The sequence below is a fragment of the Volvox carteri genome (genome assembly GCF_000143455.1).
Source record: "Volvox carteri f. nagariensis unplaced genomic scaffold VOLCAscaffold_48, whole genome shotgun sequence".
NCBI classification, from domain to species: domain Eukaryota; kingdom Viridiplantae; phylum Chlorophyta; class Chlorophyceae; order Chlamydomonadales; family Volvocaceae; genus Volvox; species Volvox carteri.
This window is the reverse complement of record NW_003307591.1, coordinates 368,917-388,538: the sequence shown is the minus strand read 5'-3', so window position 1 is coordinate 388,538 and position 19,622 is coordinate 368,917. Positions and strand designations below refer to the sequence as shown.

Genomic DNA, 19,622 nt, shown 5'->3' with positions numbered 1-19,622 from the left:
TCACTTCGCCGCCTTGCTGCGGGCCTGCAGCGCCCTCTCCCGCCACGACAAGCCCTGCTGCTTGAGCACCGCGGAGCTCAACGTGTCCCCCAATGGCACCGCCACTGCCGCATTCGCCGGGTCTACATGGGCGCTTGGGACTCGAGGCATTCCCTGCGGCCTGCCACCGCCCCACTCACCACCGCCCCCGCTGGGCTCTCCCGCCGCTTGAGCAGCTGCCAGAGCCCCGAGCTCATCCAGCTCGACCACCACGGGGCCATCCTCGTCCACGTCAAGCAGGCCAAGCAGCCGCTGTACATTCTGCACGCCGCCGCTGCTGCCGCAGCCAGGAGCTCTTGTTACAGCGCCCGCGATGGTGTTAGGGCCACAGCTCGCACCACCAATTTCGGAAGCCGCGGCCCCTCCGGCGGCAGCAACACCGGCGAGACCAGCACCAGAAGCACTTAATGCTGTAGTGGCGCCCTTCGAAATAGCAGCCGCGGCAACAGCAGCTGCGACATCAGCTGTACCAGAAGCTGGCGTCGGCATCGCGGCTGCCGCAATGGAGCCAGGTGGATGGGCTCCCGAGCCCTGGCCACTGGATGGGCGCCGGTCCCCCGGGTCACCCCGAATGCCCGTCCTGCCGCCCGGGAGGGGGTTCGATCGGGTGATCTCCCGGTCGCTGGCAGGGCGGTTCGTGGTGTCCTTATACCTGCCGTCCATGCCTGAAGTGTTGTCGTGATCACCACGACGCTCCCTATCTCTGTCCATGGCCCGATCTGCATCCCGATACTGCTCCCTATCCCGATCCCTGTCCCTTTCCCTGCCCCGCTCTCGATCCCGGTCTCGATCCCGGTCTCGATCTCGATCCCGGTCTCGATCCCGGTCTCGATCCCGATCCCGTTCTCGATCCCGATCCCGGTCTCGATCCCGGTCTCGATCCCGGTCTCGATCCCGATCCCGTTCTCGATCTCGATCCCGGTCTCGATCCCGATCCCGATCCCGGTCTCGATCCCGGTCTCGATCCCGGTCTCGATCCCGATCCCGGTCTCGATCCCGGTCTCGATCCCGGTCTCGATCCCGATCCCGATCCCGGTCTCGATCCCGATCCCGGTCTCGATCCTGTTCTCGGTCACGACCCCGATCCTTGTCCCTGCCCCGTTCCCTCGCTCCATCCCGGCCCCGATCCCGCACTCCTTCCCCACCCTGCTTCCGGCCTTCCTGCTGCCCCATTTCCCGACCACTACTGCCACCTCCTCGCGCCTGCCGCGCCACGTCATCCCCTTGATCTATAGTCTTCCCCGTCGCTGCTGCTGCCCCTGCTGCAGGCGCCGCGACTGGCGCTCCTACCGCCCCGAAAATGGCAGCCTCATGCTGCGCCTCCGCCCGCCTCAACGCCTTCTGCCGCAGCTCGACATCCATCGTCCGGCGGAAACTTAGCGCATTTAGCTCCTCGCCGCCTAGGCCATCCATATCCTCTGGCAGGCCATGCGAATTATAGCGCTTCTCCCCCATCTCGCCGCCGTCCCCGGGCCCTGACGTCCATGCACCAGCGGCGCCATTGGAGGCCAAGCCCGGCTGAGCGCCATCCTCATCGAGCGGCGCCTCGTTATTAAGGACGAAGCGCGTCCACTGCCCGCCGCCATCACCATCGCCGCTGCGAACCCGCGAGTCTGCTTGCTTCAGCGCCAGTCGCGTCCGAGCCCGAAGCCGCTCCGCTGGGCCCATTGCATCGTAACCTGTAATGGTTCACATACGGACAGAGAGTGGGACGCCGGAGGCACGTGTACATCTGTGCCTCATAATACTTGAGATCCGCAGTGAAGCCATGCCGCTCCGCTTCTGCTGTCAGGATTCTGCCTGGAATGGAACTCTGCGCTTTCCCCCCTTAGTCGTTAATGGACATGAATGCATGAAAAAGGATGGAACTTGGAGGCAATCCGAGCGTTTGCCTAACTAACTGGGAGGCATACAACACGCACGATGGGGCTAGGGCCGCAGCTCACCAGACGCCGCTTCAGCCCTTTCCATGTAAACGGAACGGATGCCGGCTCTCGCTCGGTGCTTCGTATTTCCATCCCTGATGGCAATCCCCTAGTTCGCAGCCAAGAGCCCTGAAAGTTCTTATCCCTACCTGGGATAAGCTCCGAATAGTCCTTGGTCCCCCTTTTGTCTTTGGCGCCACTGCCGCCGCTTCGCTGTGCGCCGTTTCGTGAGAAGAAGTCGGTATCGGTTGCTGCTCCCCGCCGTGGAGCCGTGAAGCCGCTTCGGCCATCCTCTCCCTGACGGCTGCCTTCGTCACTGCGCTGCCATGAGCGCGCTCCCGTGGGCCCTATGTCCTCCCTGCGATCTGGCGGCGTCCGCAGCAGGCGTCCAGCGTTGCTACCGCCACGGCCATCATCCTCATTATCGTCATATGAGCTGCGGCTCAGGGCGCAGCCGGGGAGGGGAAGGATTTGGTTCAATGATCGGAATTGTAGCCGGCCTGGTAAAGCGTTGTAGAAAGGCGATCATACTGGGACGGGGGTTTGGTTGTGCGTTCCGGGTTTTACGTGTTGCGCGAACCGCGAGGGAACGCGCACGAAAAACACTGGCTAGAGATGGCTAGAGCTGGGGTAGATGCATAAGCGTGTACGTAAATGTCTCCATGGTAAAATATGGGCATCCGCTCTGGTATGGGCCCTACCGGTGCTGGCGCCGTCGCTTTGCCGGAACCTCGTCGTCGCTGTCGTCATGAAGGGTACCATACGTGGAAGCTGACTTTCTTGTGGTTTCTACGCCAAAGCTTGTAGAGGACCGCACAAAAGATGAGAGCAAAGGTTTAGGAGCACCGGCTACGTGACCGTTCCGCTCGGGAGGCGATGTTCGGACCCCAAAGCCAAGGCCCTGTTTCTGCTTCGCACCCTCATTTACACGAGCGAACAAAGTATATAGACGATGGGCGTCGTCTTCTTCCATGATCACCTGTCAAGCAACTATTGTGAGCAACTGCTCATTATAACTCGCCAGTATAGAATCTGCGTAACTCAGGAGGAAATGCAAAATAGACGGCCTAAGGATAACTTGAACTGGAATGTTTCAGGAATTGCATAAACAATTTTATTGTATCAAGGGCTTGTCGTGGACGCCAGCAGTGGCTGCGGACTTTCGAACTTTTCTGGTGCCTTTGTGCTAGTATCACCGTCGCTACGTTTGGACCTCACCAAAAGAGTAATACACTGGATTAGGAACTCGGAGGCCCCTTTCGGGCGTGCCCAACCGCCATGCTCAAGTTCTTCTTCAAGGAAGACCCAAAGGAGCTTGTGCGGAAATGGCAGGCGACCTTGCGGGCAGAGCAGCGGGGCCTAGACCGGCAAGTCCGGGGTACGTCTTAGGCTCTCAAAGCTTCCCGGCAACCTTGCCCGTTGACCCACTTGATACGTGAATATGCACACTTTCGTAATTCGTCAATAGATATCCAATTTGAGGAGAAAAAGGTCCACAAGGCCATCAGGGAAGCTGCCAAGCGGGGCGATATGGGTTCTGCCAAGGTGAGCAACAAGCACACAGATGCCGCCAGCCTCTCCCGCTATCGTTCATGCCTACAAATGACCTCACCTCGCATGTAGCTGCCAATGAGCGCAGAGGGGGAAAGGAAGCTTTACGCCTTAAGGAAGCTCCCCGTAACCAAGCCCCTGCCGCCACAGAGCGCATCTCTCCTACAGCCATGCCCAATGGGTTCGCAAGCGCCGCGAAGGGCCATGATCACTTCACACCCCCGCCATGCAAGCTCATGCTCATGCTTCCTCCCAGCACACTGACACATAAACCACCTGTAGCCTTTCTTCGCTCCGTGACCTCGCCCTGACCCCCCTTCGGGCGCCTAAGCGCGGCCCCCACTACCGGATACACATGACACACATCCCAGTTGCTGCGCCCACCTTCATTGGCCCCCAATGGGGGCCCCCATGCTGACGCCCCCTCTCCCCCCAACCCCCTCCCGGCCACACCCCACCCCACCCACATGCAGCACCTGGCCAAAGAGATCATCCAGAGCCGCAAGGCGGTGGCCAGGCTGTACACCAACAAGGCCCACCTGCAGAGCCTCAATACCGCCCTCATGGAGCAGCTAGGTACTCAGGGGGGACTCAGGGGTGTGCTGGCGGAGTGGGCAGGTCGGAGGGGTGTGGATGGGCTAGGGCAGTGGGTCTTCCAGCTCGCGAAACCAAGAGGGAGAGCACACAACACACAGCGTAACAAGGGGAGCCACGTTCCCCGGAGTTGCAGCCCGTTTACACGCCCCCTTACGAGGGTGTGCGGAGGAAACATGCATTTGGCTATGACCTTGTAAAGGCGGCTGGCTGCGTGGCTATAGCCCTCCGACGGTTGTTTTCTTGGGGGCCTCGGGTTTTGGTGCTCCTGGGTGGCCGTTACGCTGCCGACCCTGCCTGCCTGGCCGCTGGCATGCTTTGTTAACCGCCCCTCCCCGCTCCTCCCCGCGTTTTCTCACCCCCTTGTCTGGCCCTCCTCTCTGTCTACCTGCGCTGCCCTGTCCGCCTGCCCGCCTGCCTGCTGTCCACCTCTTAGCCATGTTGCGGGTTGCCGGTACTCTGAGCAAGAGCACCGAGGTGATGAAGGCGGTCAATACGGTCATCAAGGCGCCGGAGCTGCAGAAAACCATGATGGAGATGTCCAAGGGTGGGTGGTGGTGGTCGGGGTGGTGGCTGGGTTTATGCTGATTGTTTCCGCACAACGTCGGGATCAACATCAGGGAATGCATAGTTGGGTCCTGGTGCATGGTGCGGGCGGTGCCGGCTTCATTCCTTGACTTGCTCCTGGCATATGAGCTGCTGGAGCAGGGCGCCCGGTGCCACCCATGCACATAGCATTACATGCTTGAGCGTGCTGACTTGCCGGGTCGTCCTGTGGTGGGGTTGGGGTGTGTGTCTGTGTGTGTGTCTGTGTGTGTGTCTGTGTGTGTGTCTGTGTGTGTGTCTGTGTGTGTGTCTGTGTGTGTGTCTGTGTGTGTGTGTGTGTGTGTGGCTGGGGGCCCGGATCCACAGAGATGATGAAGGTGGGCCTGATCGAGGAAATGATCAGCGACGCCATCGATGGCGCTCTGGGTGCGGAGGACGAGGAGGAGGAGACGGAGGAGGAGGTGCAGAAGGTGCTTGATGAGATTGCGGTGGAGACGCGGGCGGCACTACCGGATGCCAGGGTGAGGGCGATGTGGGTGTGGGATGAGGCTCTTGGCAAGGAAGGCCCCAGCCTGGCGAGGCGCCCATGCGGTGTGGGGAACTATGGTAATCCATATACAGGGGTGACGAGTGGGAAAATGGAACGGGTTGGCAGCATAGGGAGCTGTGCTGTTGCGATTCAGATGGGCCCAAGGGGAGGGCAATGACTCGGTAGCGCCCATCCGAGCCGCATTTGCATGCTAATATCCGCCTCATTTGTTTAAAACGCCTCATTTGTTTAATCCTCCTCTCGCTCGCGGCTGCGTGTCCCGCATGTCCCAACCAAACGCGCAGCGTGCCGCTCGGGAGCGCCAGCAGGCTGCTGCGGCGGAGGAGGGTGACGACATGGAGGAGCTGCGGGCCCGGCTGGATGCAGTGAAGGCCTAGACAGCTCGGGGTGGGGGCCCATGGCCATGGGCAGCACAACGGCCACACCACGCACACGGCGCGCTTGTCGCGGTTCAGTGCGGCCAGCGACCCCTTGGGCGGGCGGCATGGGCCCCAAGCCGGGAGCGGGAACTCGTCTCGGGGTGCGCAAGATCTAAGCTCGCAGGACAGGAAGGGGAGGGAGAGCGGGGAAGAATGAAACTGCAGCTAGACAGCGGGGGGAAGGGCGGAAGGGAGAAAGAGACATCCAACCGAACGCTTGCTCGACACGTTAGCAGCTGCCTCTGATCTTTTTCTTGTTGGTGGTGGGTGGTGCTGCTTGGGCCCGGTCCGGCCGGTAAGTGGGGGCTGGCTTACGTCACCTCTTGAGTATAAGGGGGTAGTCATTTACCAAAGGAAACGGAGGTAGTTCCGTGAAGTGCATTACATGTGACGAGTGTGGCGAGTGTGCAATCGCGGGAGGAGGGCGGGTCTCTCCTGGATGGCCGGAACATGCCTGGCTGATATGAAGGTAGGGAGATAGGGAGGGGCCTTTGAGTATGTGTATACATGTATATATGTAAGGTAGGGGTCGCGGTCCGCTTGACCGAGCTGGATGTAGAGCCGCGGGTGGGGAGAAGGCTTTAAGCTGGGTACGTTTGGGGAGAGAGTTTTTGAAGAAGTGGACTGGACTGAAGGTTTCTGATGGCACCCTAACGGGGATGGGCGCCTTGTTCCGTTGTTCGGCTGAAGGTTTCAACTATGGAACGGCAAGGGTGCTGCTCATGTGACGCTGCTATTGGCGTTGACGCACTTACCTTGTTTGCCGACTGTTATCGACGCGGTGACGCAAGTGCAGGGTGATGATATGGGAAGTGTGCATTGTGCCGTACATTAACGGTTTTGGGTGCCTTAATGCAAGAGTGAGATTTATTGAAGTATCCATATATTGTTGTTTCTTGCTACTTGGCACAATTCATATACTGAGAAATAATGCTGAAAATAAATTAAGCTACGTCTTATGATAGATACATTATATTAATACTCCAGTTCGAAGCAAGTAAAATGAGCCTCAGCCCTATACCTGTGCATTTGAGCTGCTTTGGTGTTAGCTCAGATGCGATGAACATGGTTCGCGGCTATTCTAAGCCCAGCTACTCCGACCGCTTAGCATCAGTGCGGAACTCCCTTGCGGTAGCCTGCCCTGAGACAAGTTCGGCAGCAACAAGCAGTAGTGCATTGGGGACGTCAACAAATGGGAACCGAGCAGCGGCCCACCCGTCGTCTTGCCGACAGGTGTGAAACATTTATTAACGTTGATGGCACAAGATTAATTGTATTGTTTTACAAAATTACAATGGCCCATGAGCGTGCACCTCAATATCCGAGCCCTGGGAACTAAATAGTCGGCCACTGGAACGCATGCAAGTTCTATAACCTCGTCGCAGCCTTACACGTCGCACAAAAAATATGTAGGGACTATGTTCAAGCTCCGTAGCTAACTAAGCACATCCACAGCCGCGTACTTAGTGTCCTACCTCGAACGCATCTCAGCGTGGGAAGACTTCCTCGCCTCCAGGCTCCTCTCCGGTGCCGAAAGGCCGCACGATATGGGACTGGCTCGCCATTTTGTCCTACGTTGCCCATCGGAACGTAAAACTCTAAAGACACTAGGTTGTGCGTCACGAGTCAATGACTCAAGAGGACTGATGTTATGGCGACGATTGCACGCGCTCCTTTCGCAACCCAAAACACGTCGCCACTATACTTCGGGTCCAGCACCCGCATAGCCGCCCTAGCCGAACTAGTCAATCACCTAACCCTTACGTGCTCACGCCTCCAGCACCACCCAGGCCGCAGCGGACAACCCGCGCCTCACCCCCTCATTCTCCTCCCGTTTCTTCCATCGCGCTTCACTCGCCACTACCTGCGCGCAGCTGTACACATTCGGTTTGAACCATATTATATTCCCAGCTCCGAATCTTCAGTATTTCTCAAGTGAAAACTCCATCCTCATCCCCCAATCGCAGGGGCCCCAAGTCAAGCTGCAGCCGGTCCAGCCTGATACGGCGCAGCAGGTCCTCGGCAACGGCCCCGCCGCAACGGCTTCCGGCCGCGCCACCGCGTCCGACTCCCCCTCCATGCCTAACTCTCTAATCTATCGCGCCACCACCAAGCACGTCAAAACTGTGGTGCCGGCGCTACAGTGCCTGGACTTCATTAGCACTGCTGTTAACAGTGTCGGCGGCGGCGGCGTGCCGCGGCCGTATGGCAAGTTTCAGGCCTGTCGTTCCGGCGACGGCAACGCCACCTGGGAGCGGCTGCCGCCGCCGCCAGGCAGCTGGCAGGCCCGAGCCCTCCCTATTGCAGTCACACTTCTGGCCGAAAGTCCGCCAAGCTCAGCTGGGGGAGCCAGATCCAGCTCGCCCCAGCCAGCATCGTCGTCGTCGCGGCTGGCGCCTGGCACCGCTCCAGCGGCGGCGGCGGCGGCGGCCGGGGATGACGGTACAGGGCGCGGCGCCGGTCGGGAGTTAACTCGGGTCAGAATGCCCCTCACCCCGCCCGCTGAGGGCCCCAGCGGCTACAGCTCACCTCACAGCCACGGCCATGGCTACAGCCGCGGCCGCAGCCGCTCGCATCCCAGCCCTGGAGGTACGGCACCGTACGACTTACGTGGCCATGCACGAACCGAGGCCTCGAAACCCGCATCCGTCACGGGAACTAGCAGCGGCAGCGCTGGACTTGGGCCACGGATGTACGAGCAGTCGTACTACCGGCGGCCGGGGAGCAGCCAGCACCGTTCCTTGGTACCGCTGCCGCCTCCGGAACCACACAATTTGTCGGCCTGGTTTGCTTTGCCGGCGGCCACGTTCCTGGCGGACGTGCCGGATGTGCCGGAGCAGCTGCGAATGGACAACGGATATAGGTGTGTGGGAGGTGGGGACGTGCGGGGGGGGTACGGCGAGCGGAAGTGGTGGAGTTCGGTTTCCTTTCCTTTCCCTGGACGCAACGCACCCTCTGACCTTCCCCGGCGGTGATGTTGGTGCCGGTTGGTGGGACGGAGAGGTGGTCAAGCAGCATCCGTGCTCACTCCTCACTACGCAAGCCGCGAACGACGCTGTCGCGCGTTCCAATGTCATACATACATACATACATATATATATACATACATACATACATACATACATACATACATACATACATACATACATACATACATACATACATACATACATACATACATACATCGGTCCGCCTCCTGGCGCCGTCCACCATTTTCCCCTGATTCACGGATGCCCTCCCGTTTCAAGCCCTGACCCCCGTCCGTACGCCCTGTTCGCGGTTCCCCACCCACCCAACCTCCCTCGCCTGACCCCTCCGCTGCGCAGTGTCAGTCGGGAGTTCCTCATGTCCGGTCTCAACCCGCCCCGCCGTCTGCCGCCGCCCTCACCGCCGCTGTCGCCCATCCACTTCCTCGGCAGCAGCAGCAGCCGCCCGGAACACCCCGGCGCTCCGAACCCCGCCTCCAACAACACCCACCTCTTCAGGCAACAACAACAGCAACAACAGGCACACGGTGGGGGCGGGGCGCACGCCGCACTGGCGCCCCAGCCTCGGGCCGAGGATTCCCTAGCTTTGTGGAACGTCCTAGAAGCCAGTGCAGCGGCGGCCGTAGCGGCGCAGAACAGCAGCAGTAGCAGCAGCAATGCACACGGGGGCAGTCCTGGCAAGCTGCGTGGGGTGTACGTCCCGCTGGAGAAGCGAATGCAGGAGCCTTTGACGCCGGGGGAGCCACTGACGCCGTCACTAGGGCCGGGTGGCAGTGGAGGCGGTGCAGGTGCAGGTGTTGATGGGGTGGCGCCGCTGCGGGGTGTGCTGCACTTTCCCCCGGAGACCAGCTTACCTCGTCGGAATGAGCCGCCCGGGCGGTGAAAGAGGGGGAGCGAGAGCCGCCCTGGGCGGTGAATGAGTTGAATTGGTAGGAGGGGAAGTGGGAGGAGGGAAGAGGTAGGAAGGGAGAGGTAGGCGGGGAGTGGGAGATGATCTTCAGGGATAGAGGTGCCTTGTGCCTTGCGTAAGGGGGTGCTGTTGGAGCGGAGATGTGCGTGGTGGCTGTTGTTCGGTGTGGGCACTCCTAACACCTGGAGGGGGCGGCGGAGGAGGGGTGGATTGACAACGAGCGCCTGCTAGCGGCGCAACCAGGTGCCCATCATGCGGATGCTTGCGCATGCCTTGTATTGCTGCTACTAACAACAATGTGCATTCATGACGATGTGAGGAGGAGCTCCGTTCGGTATCTGTGTGATAGTGCGGGGGGGGGAGAGTGGGAGGGGTGTGTGTGTGTCTGGAATGCATGTGCATGTGCATGTGCATGTGCATGTGTGCATCAACAAAGAAATCTCGTCTGCTACTCCCCTATGTGCGAATGAACGATGAGGGAATGGCCCTACCGTGGATCCAGTACACGGATTCTAAGGTGGTACTCCCTTTGTATGAGGGAGGGATGATCGCCTTTAAAAGAAGATCTGAAGTTTTTGTGCACAGCACAGCACAGCAGGATGTTTCACATGGTGGGGCTCCCCTGAGACCGTTAAGTCGCCGTATTCATTGTTATCGTCACATGGAGACGCGGGGTGGGCAGCGGGACAGCGGAAGCCGTTGTACAACACGTAGGACCTCGGGTAGCGGGCGACGATCTGCAAGCTCACGTTTCGGGAACAGTCGAACAGTGTGCCTACGGCTACAGAAGTCGTGGTGGCGTTTTGTGGTGACTTTAATGTCGGGCGGTGTTGATTGTGGGCTTCTCTTGGAGGTTTCAACTCTTGGGGGTCCGAGGCATATCCGTACACTTGGGACATACCGCTGTGCAACGCATAAGCCATAGTCGCATGTGCGGCTTTGCTTTTATCAGTTACCACCTGCAGAGCTCATAGTACAGCTTAAGATATTGAGGTTCGTTGACCTTTCCCGGCGACCACTTGCTTTACTACGTCACCTAGGAAGGTGACGCCGTATATTGCCATATGCGTGATCGGTCAACCGTCGAAGGACAAAAAAGGAAAGAGGGCTATACGGGGCAGGTCATACCCTTCCCCCCCCCCCCAACGTTTCAAAAGGCGGCCATCCCGCACGGAAGCTCTGATCCCCAAGGAGGAGGAGGAGGACGACGAAGCGGCGAAGCGACATCGTCGTCTACCATTACACGACACGTCTATCCACCTGCAGCGTGGCCACCTGCCCGATAGCAACACATCACATCACACAGATATACCATGTGTATGCGGGTATAGGATTCCAGGACTTTTAAGTGCGATGCGATTCCCACCGACAATCAATAACCGCCTCGCTCCATCCGCCCCATCCCATGTTCGGATGGACACGAGTGCAGGACTGCATTTTTGCTCTATCCCCTGTTGCTGTTGTTTTCAACTGAAGCAGTGGCGGATTTGGAGCAGCACGATAATCCAAACGCCTCCAGGAAGTCCGAAAAGTTTGATTTGGCGAAGTTGTTTAGTCTAGTTGTGCGTGTGTCGTTAAGAACCGCGAAACACAAAACAAAAACTTTTCAGCCAATGCTGTGCAGTTAGCAGCAACACACAAAAAGAGCAAGGGAGGCGCCATTAGGCCGGGCGTCCTCCGCATCTAGGCAATGGCAGGTCTGCGCAGCATGCTGTAACCTTCAACTGCCGTACTAACAAACCAACCTGGGACAACAAGGCACACCACGTACATCATGCCTGTGCGTACAGGGGACTGCACGTACACAATGTGCTTGCGCGTGCACTCGGCACATGCCGCTCGGCACATGCACCATTGCGCACCCCGCCCATTGCAGTTGTTTTCCTTCCCTCAGACACCACAGGCCTGCTTGGCCTTGTCCACCGTGATAACTCCCTGCAAATAGTCATTGACTTGCTGCTTGTAGCTCGGCTCATCCAGGCACTCGTAGTATTTCGCGAAACCAGCAAGCTACGTCAAAGACGGGCAAGGTAGGCATGCAGGTAGGTAGGTAGGTAAACAGGCATGCAGGTAGGTAGGTAGGCAGGCAGGTAGGTAGGTAGGTAGGTAGGTAGGTAGGTAGGTAGGCAGGTAGGTTGATAGGTAAATGTATGATAGGTAGGCAGGTAGGCAGGTAGGCAGGCAGGCAGGTAGGCAGATAGGCAGGTAGGTAGGTAGGTAGGCAGGCAGGTAGGTAGGTAGGTAGGCAGGCAGGTAGGCAGGTAGGCAGGTAGGTAGGCAGGCAGGTAGGCAGGCGGGGGCAACAGATCGATCATAGGCGCACAGAGCAGAGCAAGGCAGAGTGATGCGGCTAGCAACAAGCGGCTGCTGTTGCAGTTATGACGGGTACATTTGGGGCAGCGATCGATGAGCAGCACAGCATATTGTAATACATTCCGACCCTAGCGACACACGCAGGTGATCAGATGCACCAAGCACTCCATGATCGCTGCGCTCGTCATGCATGCCAAGCTGCACCATGCTGTCCTACGCAGTGCCGTACTACACAGTGCCGTACTCCGTACTACGCAGTGCCGTACCACGCAGTGCTACCTTGCGCCTACCTTCCGACAGCATTCATCAGTTATCTTGTTTTCTTTGGCGCACTTGATGAATGCCTGGATGTTGGGGTCATTGGGCAGGACCTTCTTTCCCTCCTCGCACAAGGCGGAGTTGACGGCTGCAAGTTGACAGGGCAGGGCCGGCGACAGCATGCCCGAGGCAGCAGGGCACGGATGATGGTAGTTGGTATAGGCGACAATCTACCCAGAGATCTAATCTATTTCTTCTTCATCAAGCATACAGCATGTAGCAGTGCATCCGGTGCAAACTCCGATACTGAATCGGTCAACAATAAAAGTTTTGAATTTACCCACGCAAGCAAACGAGTAGCCACGCAAAGCTCGCGGCACTCGGACAAGGGGATGTGAGGCCACTTGCCGCTTGCAGTTGGGACACTCAACATCAACATCACCGCCGTGGCGACAATGATGGCCAGGCCGATGGCACGGCGACGGTCCATTTCGCTGGTCTGCCTTGAGGTCTAGGGGCTCCAGAGCAAGTGAACAGGGCGAGTCCACAAGCAGAACGGCTAGACGACGAAGGAGACGATTTGAAACCGCACAAGAATGTGCAGACGGACAACCCGTATATATATAGTCGGAGTACGGACAGACCAAAATCACTACCACGTACTTATCCAAACACCGCCACGTCCATGATTAGTACATATGTAATGCCCTAGTCACGTGATTTCCTCGTTGCTTTCTGTGGCCGTTGAGGCGGTTGGCTTTGCTCGCTTGATTCCAAAGTTCGGTAACTTCTTTCCCCGGAAGTCGCATGAAGTTGTCACCGCTAGATCCTTGGGCCCAAAGAAGGCTAGATTTTTCAATAGCCGCAGACATAGCGATTATTAGCTTGCTTTTGCAGAAGTTAAGGCAACAGTTGAGGCCAGATGGCCACTACAGCTGGTTTTGGTTGCAGCTTTGGCTTCGTATGCCCATGGTCACGTTCGTACAGCGGTCCTGGCCATCCCGATTGGGCTCTCCTTTATCCGTGACATACCTCGTCTCTGTAATACGAATGCCAAGGATAAATAATGTTACGATAGGCCCTCACAGATCACCGGTGCTGACTGCATAACCCCAATACTGAAATATTGGCCGACAAAGGCCCCATTAATAAGAGGTATCAGGCCGAACCTGCGTGAACCACGGCTTGGACAACACCAGTCAACCAGCTGCGCAGAGATGCTTGCTTGCCCCGCACTGCTGCAAAGAGTAGTGACGCCCCAAGGATGGCATATGAAAATGGAGCGGCGAAAATATTTCGATATGATGCAGTAGTTTTGCGGTAAATTTGTTTGCCGTGCGTGGTTTCACATACAGCATCCGTGCCCTTCAGCAGCACGGCTGCTGACCCAGCAGCAGCGTGTCGCGCTGTAGTCGTGTAGCGAGTCAGATCAAGTTTGACAGGACAACGCAAGGGTTGCGAAATAATGATAGCGAGTATCTTCGCGCAGAGAAATGTTTGGATGAGAAGTAGCTAGGGCAGGTGGAGCACTACCAAGCAAGCAGCAGCCCGTGGCTTGCTTCGCTTCACTTCGAGACGCGGACTCGGAATGGCCTGGGGACCTGGGGCCCGGCTGCGAAAGGGGCCCCAAGAGGAATGCAGTACTGTTGAACTGCCAGCAAGGTGCTCTTTGCGAGGTGTCAGTAATGCCGCATAGCACCTCGCTGGCGGTTCCAGCAGAGGCCTGTAGTCCTGCCGGGGCCCCTTCCAGGTCACCCAGCTGACTCTATATATTTTAATCGTTGGCTTCTAAATGTGTTCCTAATGGAGCCATTCCTTCGTGCACATTCGTCCGGGTGCCCAAAACGGAGACTACGAACCGCAGACATATAATAGGACATTCATCGGTGCCAGGGTTCATTCCGTTTGCATGAGGGTGTATGTTGGCATGGTAGATGCCTCGAATTTGGGGGCATCGAACATACCAGTGCACCAGATGCTCAGGTAATAAATTGCGTGCTCACCTTGCTCCAAGGTCCTGTTCGGCCACAAACTTTACGAAAATAATAACTTACTACTGAAGCGCCCCACCATTTTCCTGAACTCAAGAAATTAGTATCCCCGAAATCCAGCACAGACTTTTCACCGGTGCACCGGTTGTGATCATGCTCAAGTGGGCGGGCCGTGCTCCCAGCCAACCACGCTGTAGCTGCCCGCTGTCCAACTACGCCCCAGTGCTGTGTTAGAGGAGGCCGGAACAGGCTGAGCATGCTCACTACTGGTGCACCGGTAAACTGCATGCTCAGCTCATTCCTCGCGTGCTCCGTGGCCAGTCTGGGTTAGCTCAAAACCGGATCGCGCTTTCATAAGCCGCAGCACTGGGGCGTAGTTTGACAGCGGGCAGCTACAGCGTGGTTGGCTGGGAGCACGGCCCGCCCACTTGAGCATGATCACAACCGGTGCACCGGTGAAAAGTATGTGCTGGATTTCGGGGATACTAATTTCTTGAGTTCAGGAAAATGGTGGGGCGCTTCAGTAGTAAGTTATTATTATCTTAACTTGGTCCAACTCTTGAAAATTTCCTCTCTACAGCGTACGGTAAATCAAATCCAAAGGTGTAACAGGAAATTCTTCATCTGTCAGCGCGGCACCAGCACGCAGCTCAGCAGCAGGCAGGTCTGGTCGTTTTATTGAACCAGCAGGTGTAGACAAGGCATTTCTATCTTACGCATGGTTTGGCATTTTCCGGTACTGAGTTTGTCCCGGCCGGTAACCGATGCTATCGGTGGGGTCAGCCTTCGGTAGGTGAAAAGGCTGGTAACTCCCCGGTAACCCTACCGAGGCCCCATTGGGGCCACCCTAGCAACCGGTTGGGCCCAGTGACCGATTGGTGACCGGTCGAATGTATGCCATAGGGAAGCAGAGAAAAGAAAAGAAAGTATGAAAAATAACTCTTAACCTGCAGGTGGGTCAGCCTGGGTAAAAATCCTGCCAGCAAGCTTATTGCGAACGCTCCGATGGTGGTTTTAACATTGTTACGAGAGTAAGCGATGTTACTACTCGGCTAGTCGAAAGTGGCAGTGAAATCAGGGCAGTGAAATCAGAACGCACCTGACGATCATGAAATGCAAACGGCACGCCAGGACGAAGCTGTTAACGAGGCAAGATTGGGGCGCCGTACTACGGATAATTACTTTTACATTTTACAAAGTCAAGCGGCTTTTCATCAAGTCTTGGCGGCAACCACTGACAACTGAGAAACAACATCAAGCACCTCCAATAATGGCCCATACACACTATCCCAATTAAGCCGGACAACTACCTGTCGTCGTCAGAGCACACGCAACCGAAGCACAATAATGTAGTCATCACACAAGAATTTTAGACAGCCTAAAGCTAATCAGATAATTGTCCATACTTTGGGATGGCCTGTCTAGGGTAAATGCGGAAAATCCTGGAATTTGATGTTGGCGTTTTTCAACGGGTCCAACCGAATCGCTTGTCGACCGGCGGTCTTCCCCCGGTGGGCCTTGGTGGGGCCTACACAAATACATCTGCAGAGGAAGGCGACGTTGGGCGGGAGCTAGTAAGACAAATCGTCAGCCATGCATGGACCTTCGCAAAGGGTGGAGACAAATATAGCACCATCAATCACATAATCACCGAAAAGAACGTCATAGTCCATCGTCATAGTGTAGTGAGGATACGTACGAGAAGGAAGGACGAGCATCGCGCAGTGCATCATGTGCTGTTGGTAGTTTCCCGATAGCCGTGAACGGGTACGGGAATTCAGCGCACCAACAGCATGCATTCACCACCACATACAACGTCCCTCGCCAGCTGCCACCTTGTCTCCCCACCCTCCGACACTGCTAGTCATGTGCTGACCTGCACAAGGAACTGCCACTCACCACGGGCTGCAAGGCGGGTACGCCTCCAAGACCGTCACCGCCTTTCTCAGAATCCGCACATCTGCTTGGTTTTGTCAACGGTGGTCACACCGTTGAGGTAGGAGTCGATGTCGGCCTTGTAGCTGGGGTCGGTCAGGCAGTCGTAGTACTTGCCAAAACCAGTCAGCTGTACATACACATATGAGCGAGGGGCAAAAAGCGGCGGATATGGCTAGAAGGAGATGTCAAAATGAGGATAAGAGATGGCAGTAGAATAATGAATGCCGGCATGCAGCTCCCCAGGCAGGGCCCTAACGGCTATGCCGAGAGTCTCGGCCGAATATCCGCTGCACGCTGCGAACGATGATGGCAATTCGCCGATGCTAAAGGCCCAGCCATCCATCCAACTCTTTCGACTGACATACATACAAATGACCCAAGGGAAGGTTCTACACACTTCTACTACTGCTCTTAAGATCAGGAGGGACCTCCGGAGCTCGCAGCCACCGCAATCAGCAAGCCGCCCGTCGCCGCTGGCTAGGAAGCAGCGCCTTGTTGCAGGCCCAGCAGGCGCATCATACGCAGACGTAATCCATTACCAAACTGCTGAACAACATATGCCGCGTGGCGTTAAACATCTAGGTCACAGAACACACCTTCTGGCAGCACGCATCGGATATTTTTGTTGGCGTGGCGCAACTCTTGAATGCCTTGGCGTTGGGGTCGTTTGGAAGGACGCGCCTGGCCTCCTCGCACAAGGCCTTATCCGCAGCTGCAAACCAACAGGCCATTGCGTGGTAGTAGACAGGCAACAGCATTCGTGATGGGAGCGGGAGCTCATGGCAGCATGATGTATTAGTTCAGCATACGTGTGGGCTTCAGCCCAGCACCAGCTGGCTGCTGACGCTGATTCGCGCTGAACGCGGAATGCGGCAGCGAATTCAGGACTACGGCGCAAAGGATTGGTATCTACGGATTGTTAGGGATGCCAGACGATGCCCGCCGAAGACCTTTGAAGGCAATCACCAGCATTAAGAGCAATGGCAGAGCATGGCAGCCATCATCAAGGAGCTTAAACCCCGATGGAATGAAATACCAAGGGCTGACCCCACTGAGCTGAAGCCTTTATTAAAGCCTAGCTGCAATAATCGTATTCGTAGATCCCCTCAGCGCCGGCAGATAGCGGAGGGTGCAACGCACTTCACCACGCTTCGATTTGGGCGACATGTGTTCTGCGGCGTCTCCAGCCATTCCTTACCAGCCAGTCCGGTCTACGTCACCTACCCAGCACTGGGGGAGCTCCCAGAGCCACAATCAGCAGCACAGCGGTCACGCCGGCGAGAACAGCACAACGGCGATTCATCGTACAAATATCTGTATACGCAATCTTCCACTAGTTCACCTTCTCCAAAGCTGGTGTATACCACTGTATATATGATCAATGCAAAAAAATGTACTTTGATTTTACGGGGAATTTCGCAGTTGGCTTTATACTCGTGCGACCTACCTACCGCGGTACTACTTGCGTTTCATCGCAGGCGACCGTACGCTAACTGTCAATCGCCGTTTGTTCAGTTCCTGACCAAAGACCCAAGATCGATTAGATTCATCCAGTACTTCTCCTCCTCGGACGACAGCACAACGGCATTGCCCTAGGAGCATGGCAAAAGTGCGTGCACGCATCGGCCGCCGCGCCGTGCGCAGAATCCAGCGACCTAATCGTCGGATTCTGTGCACGGGGCGCCATTCAATTACGGGGCCATTTGCTAATATTTGTTATCATCTTGCTCCATGGGATACCGATGATGGCATTATCAGGGGAGGTTATGGCGGTGTCGCATGTGGCAACAGAATGAGTCTTTGGAGCCGTCGGTGATGGTGCGAGATCGTCGCCTCCCTGCCAAAACATCGCAGGTGAATGCTAAAATTTCACTATGCATAGAAAATTCTTTGCTCGTATTTAGGCGCAATCAAGGCTATTGTATTTACTATTTTTTATGGTTCTTAGTTCGGACGTACGCCCGCCCTCCATGCCACAAGGGCTTCCGTCGGACTCTGTCGCGCATGTGGCGACTTCGATGGGATAATGAACATAAAGAAGTCCTTTGGGGGCTAGTGCTTGATGGTTTCCCCGCCTTTGCTATGCATAGGGCGCAACGTCAGAGAGGCGTCCTTGCTGCTTTGTGTCCCTGTGGTGTGTGCATGGTTTGTGGGGATCGTCGGCATCACTTCTGGGACAGTACTATCGCTTTGGCTCTTCATGAGGCTTTGCAGAACGAACTAAAGTTTCCAGACCTTATTTACCGATCTAATTTGTGGTTGGGCATTCCATCAGCCTCCATTTATGGGTGCAGAGGGGTGCAAAGTGGTCCTAATCCTCTAATCCAGGGGGTGGGTATCGGTCAGCAATCCTCTAATCTCAACAGGGGTGGACCACTTCTAATCCCTAATCCAGAGTGGTGGTCTAATCCATATCCTAGGGTCGGGGTTCTAATCCTAATCCTGTGGCCGGGTCCCAATCCCAATCCTGGGGGGGGTCCCAATCCTAATCCTGGGGCCGGACCGTAATCCTAACTCTGAGGCTGGGGTCCCAATCCGAATCCTCTTGGTCGTGTCGTAATCCTTATCGTGGAGCTGTTATCGTGTGACTGATTCGGTAAAACCTTAATTTTGGCTGGGGGGCCCAATCCTAATAGAAGGGTGCCGTGACACGGAAACACACAGTGCCATACAGGCGCGAGGCGATGGCAATGCAAGTGCGTAAAAAAAACCAATGCAATTTTACAGCGGGTATATGATCAAACGAAGTAAAACTTGAAACATAAAAAGCAGGCTGACGAAGCTGCGCATCCTGGCCATTTCTGCAGTATCGTGCCATAAGAAGAGTTTAAGCAGGGATACTGCGTCTAAACACCTTGATTCAAGCATCTGCAGATGCGACTGTGGGGCGGTCGAAGATAAAATGCACTTATGTCCTATAGCCTTCATGGCTTGCTGTACGGTTGCGTTCGGGGTGTCGGATAGGACAGGGCGAGGCGAAACCGGGGCTGCCAAGGGCCTTACACTACTGCAGAGTACTAATTGCTGCTCTCGGAGCGCCAGGGCGCGTGTGCGCCGAAGCGCGGTCTAGCGCCACACGGCGCGGTCTGAGCGCGCGCAGCGCTGTCCAGCGCGGCCACACCGGCACGGCCGAAAGAACTGACGCACAGCACTAGACAACTAAACGCAGCATTAATGACTGCGTCCACTGGTCACCCGCCCCGAGGGCAAACCTGAAGCGTCAGCGACGCACGAACCACACCCTGGCCAGCGGGGCTGGCCAGGCGACATTCCTAGCGCGCGACGATACTCTATAGGCACTTATTTGCCGTGCGGTAATCGCTGTACAGCTGCACGTCCGGCGCTCCGAGGGGACTGCCTAATCACCGGTCTCCAACTGGGCCGAGCCTGCCGCTTATAAACGAGGGACACTGAGGGCGGGGGGGGGGAAGTGAGAGCAACAATAATAATAAGCTCCAATAGTGTAGGCAGAATGCCGGAACTATGGAGCTGTCAGCTGAAATAGTAAATTCGAATTCTCAGCAAGCCATACGGCTGCCGTACATAACCTAGCTTAGAGGCTATACTCGCTTTGCTCCTGCCGCATCTAAGCTACAATTAG

At 56.5% G+C, this 19,622-nt stretch overlaps 4 protein-coding genes across 4 annotated transcripts; 2 read left to right on the top strand and 2 right to left on the bottom strand.

The window, feature by feature from the left end:
• Positions 1–2,400, bottom strand: VOLCADRAFT_95958 (uncharacterized protein; the record flags this gene model as incomplete). The annotated part of the gene is made up of 2 exons (XM_002955008.1): positions 1–1,718; positions 2,114–2,400. Coding segments are annotated over 2 exons (2,004 nt in total), but the record flags the coding sequence as incomplete, so codon positions are not given.
• Positions 2,401–3,242: 842 nt separating this feature from the next.
• VOLCADRAFT_102242 (uncharacterized protein) lies at positions 3,243–5,582 on the top strand (the record flags this gene model as incomplete). The annotated part of the gene is made up of 6 exons (XM_002955067.1): positions 3,243–3,342; positions 3,433–3,509; positions 3,989–4,091; positions 4,546–4,656; positions 5,022–5,176; positions 5,490–5,582. The coding sequence occupies 6 exons, from the start codon at positions 3,243–3,245 to the stop codon at positions 5,580–5,582; spliced, it is 639 nt and encodes a 212-aa protein (XP_002955113.1).
• Positions 5,583–6,626: 1,044 nt separating this feature from the next.
• Positions 6,627–12,251, top strand: VOLCADRAFT_106640 (uncharacterized protein; the record flags this gene model as incomplete). The annotated part of the gene is made up of 5 exons (XM_002955066.1): positions 6,627–6,857; positions 7,415–8,487; positions 8,951–9,399; positions 11,398–11,551; positions 12,056–12,251. The coding sequence occupies 5 exons, from the start codon at positions 6,627–6,629 to the stop codon at positions 12,249–12,251; spliced, it is 2,103 nt and encodes a 700-aa protein (XP_002955112.1).
• A 3,777-nt stretch (positions 12,252–16,028) lies between these two features.
• VOLCADRAFT_95955 (uncharacterized protein) lies at positions 16,029–17,324 on the bottom strand (the record flags this gene model as incomplete). The annotated part of the gene is made up of 3 exons (XM_002955007.1): positions 16,029–16,148; positions 16,618–16,733; positions 17,246–17,324. The coding sequence occupies 3 exons, from the start codon at positions 17,322–17,324 to the stop codon at positions 16,029–16,031; spliced, it is 315 nt and encodes a 104-aa protein (XP_002955053.1).
• Between the last annotated feature and the right edge of the window lie 2,298 nt (positions 17,325–19,622).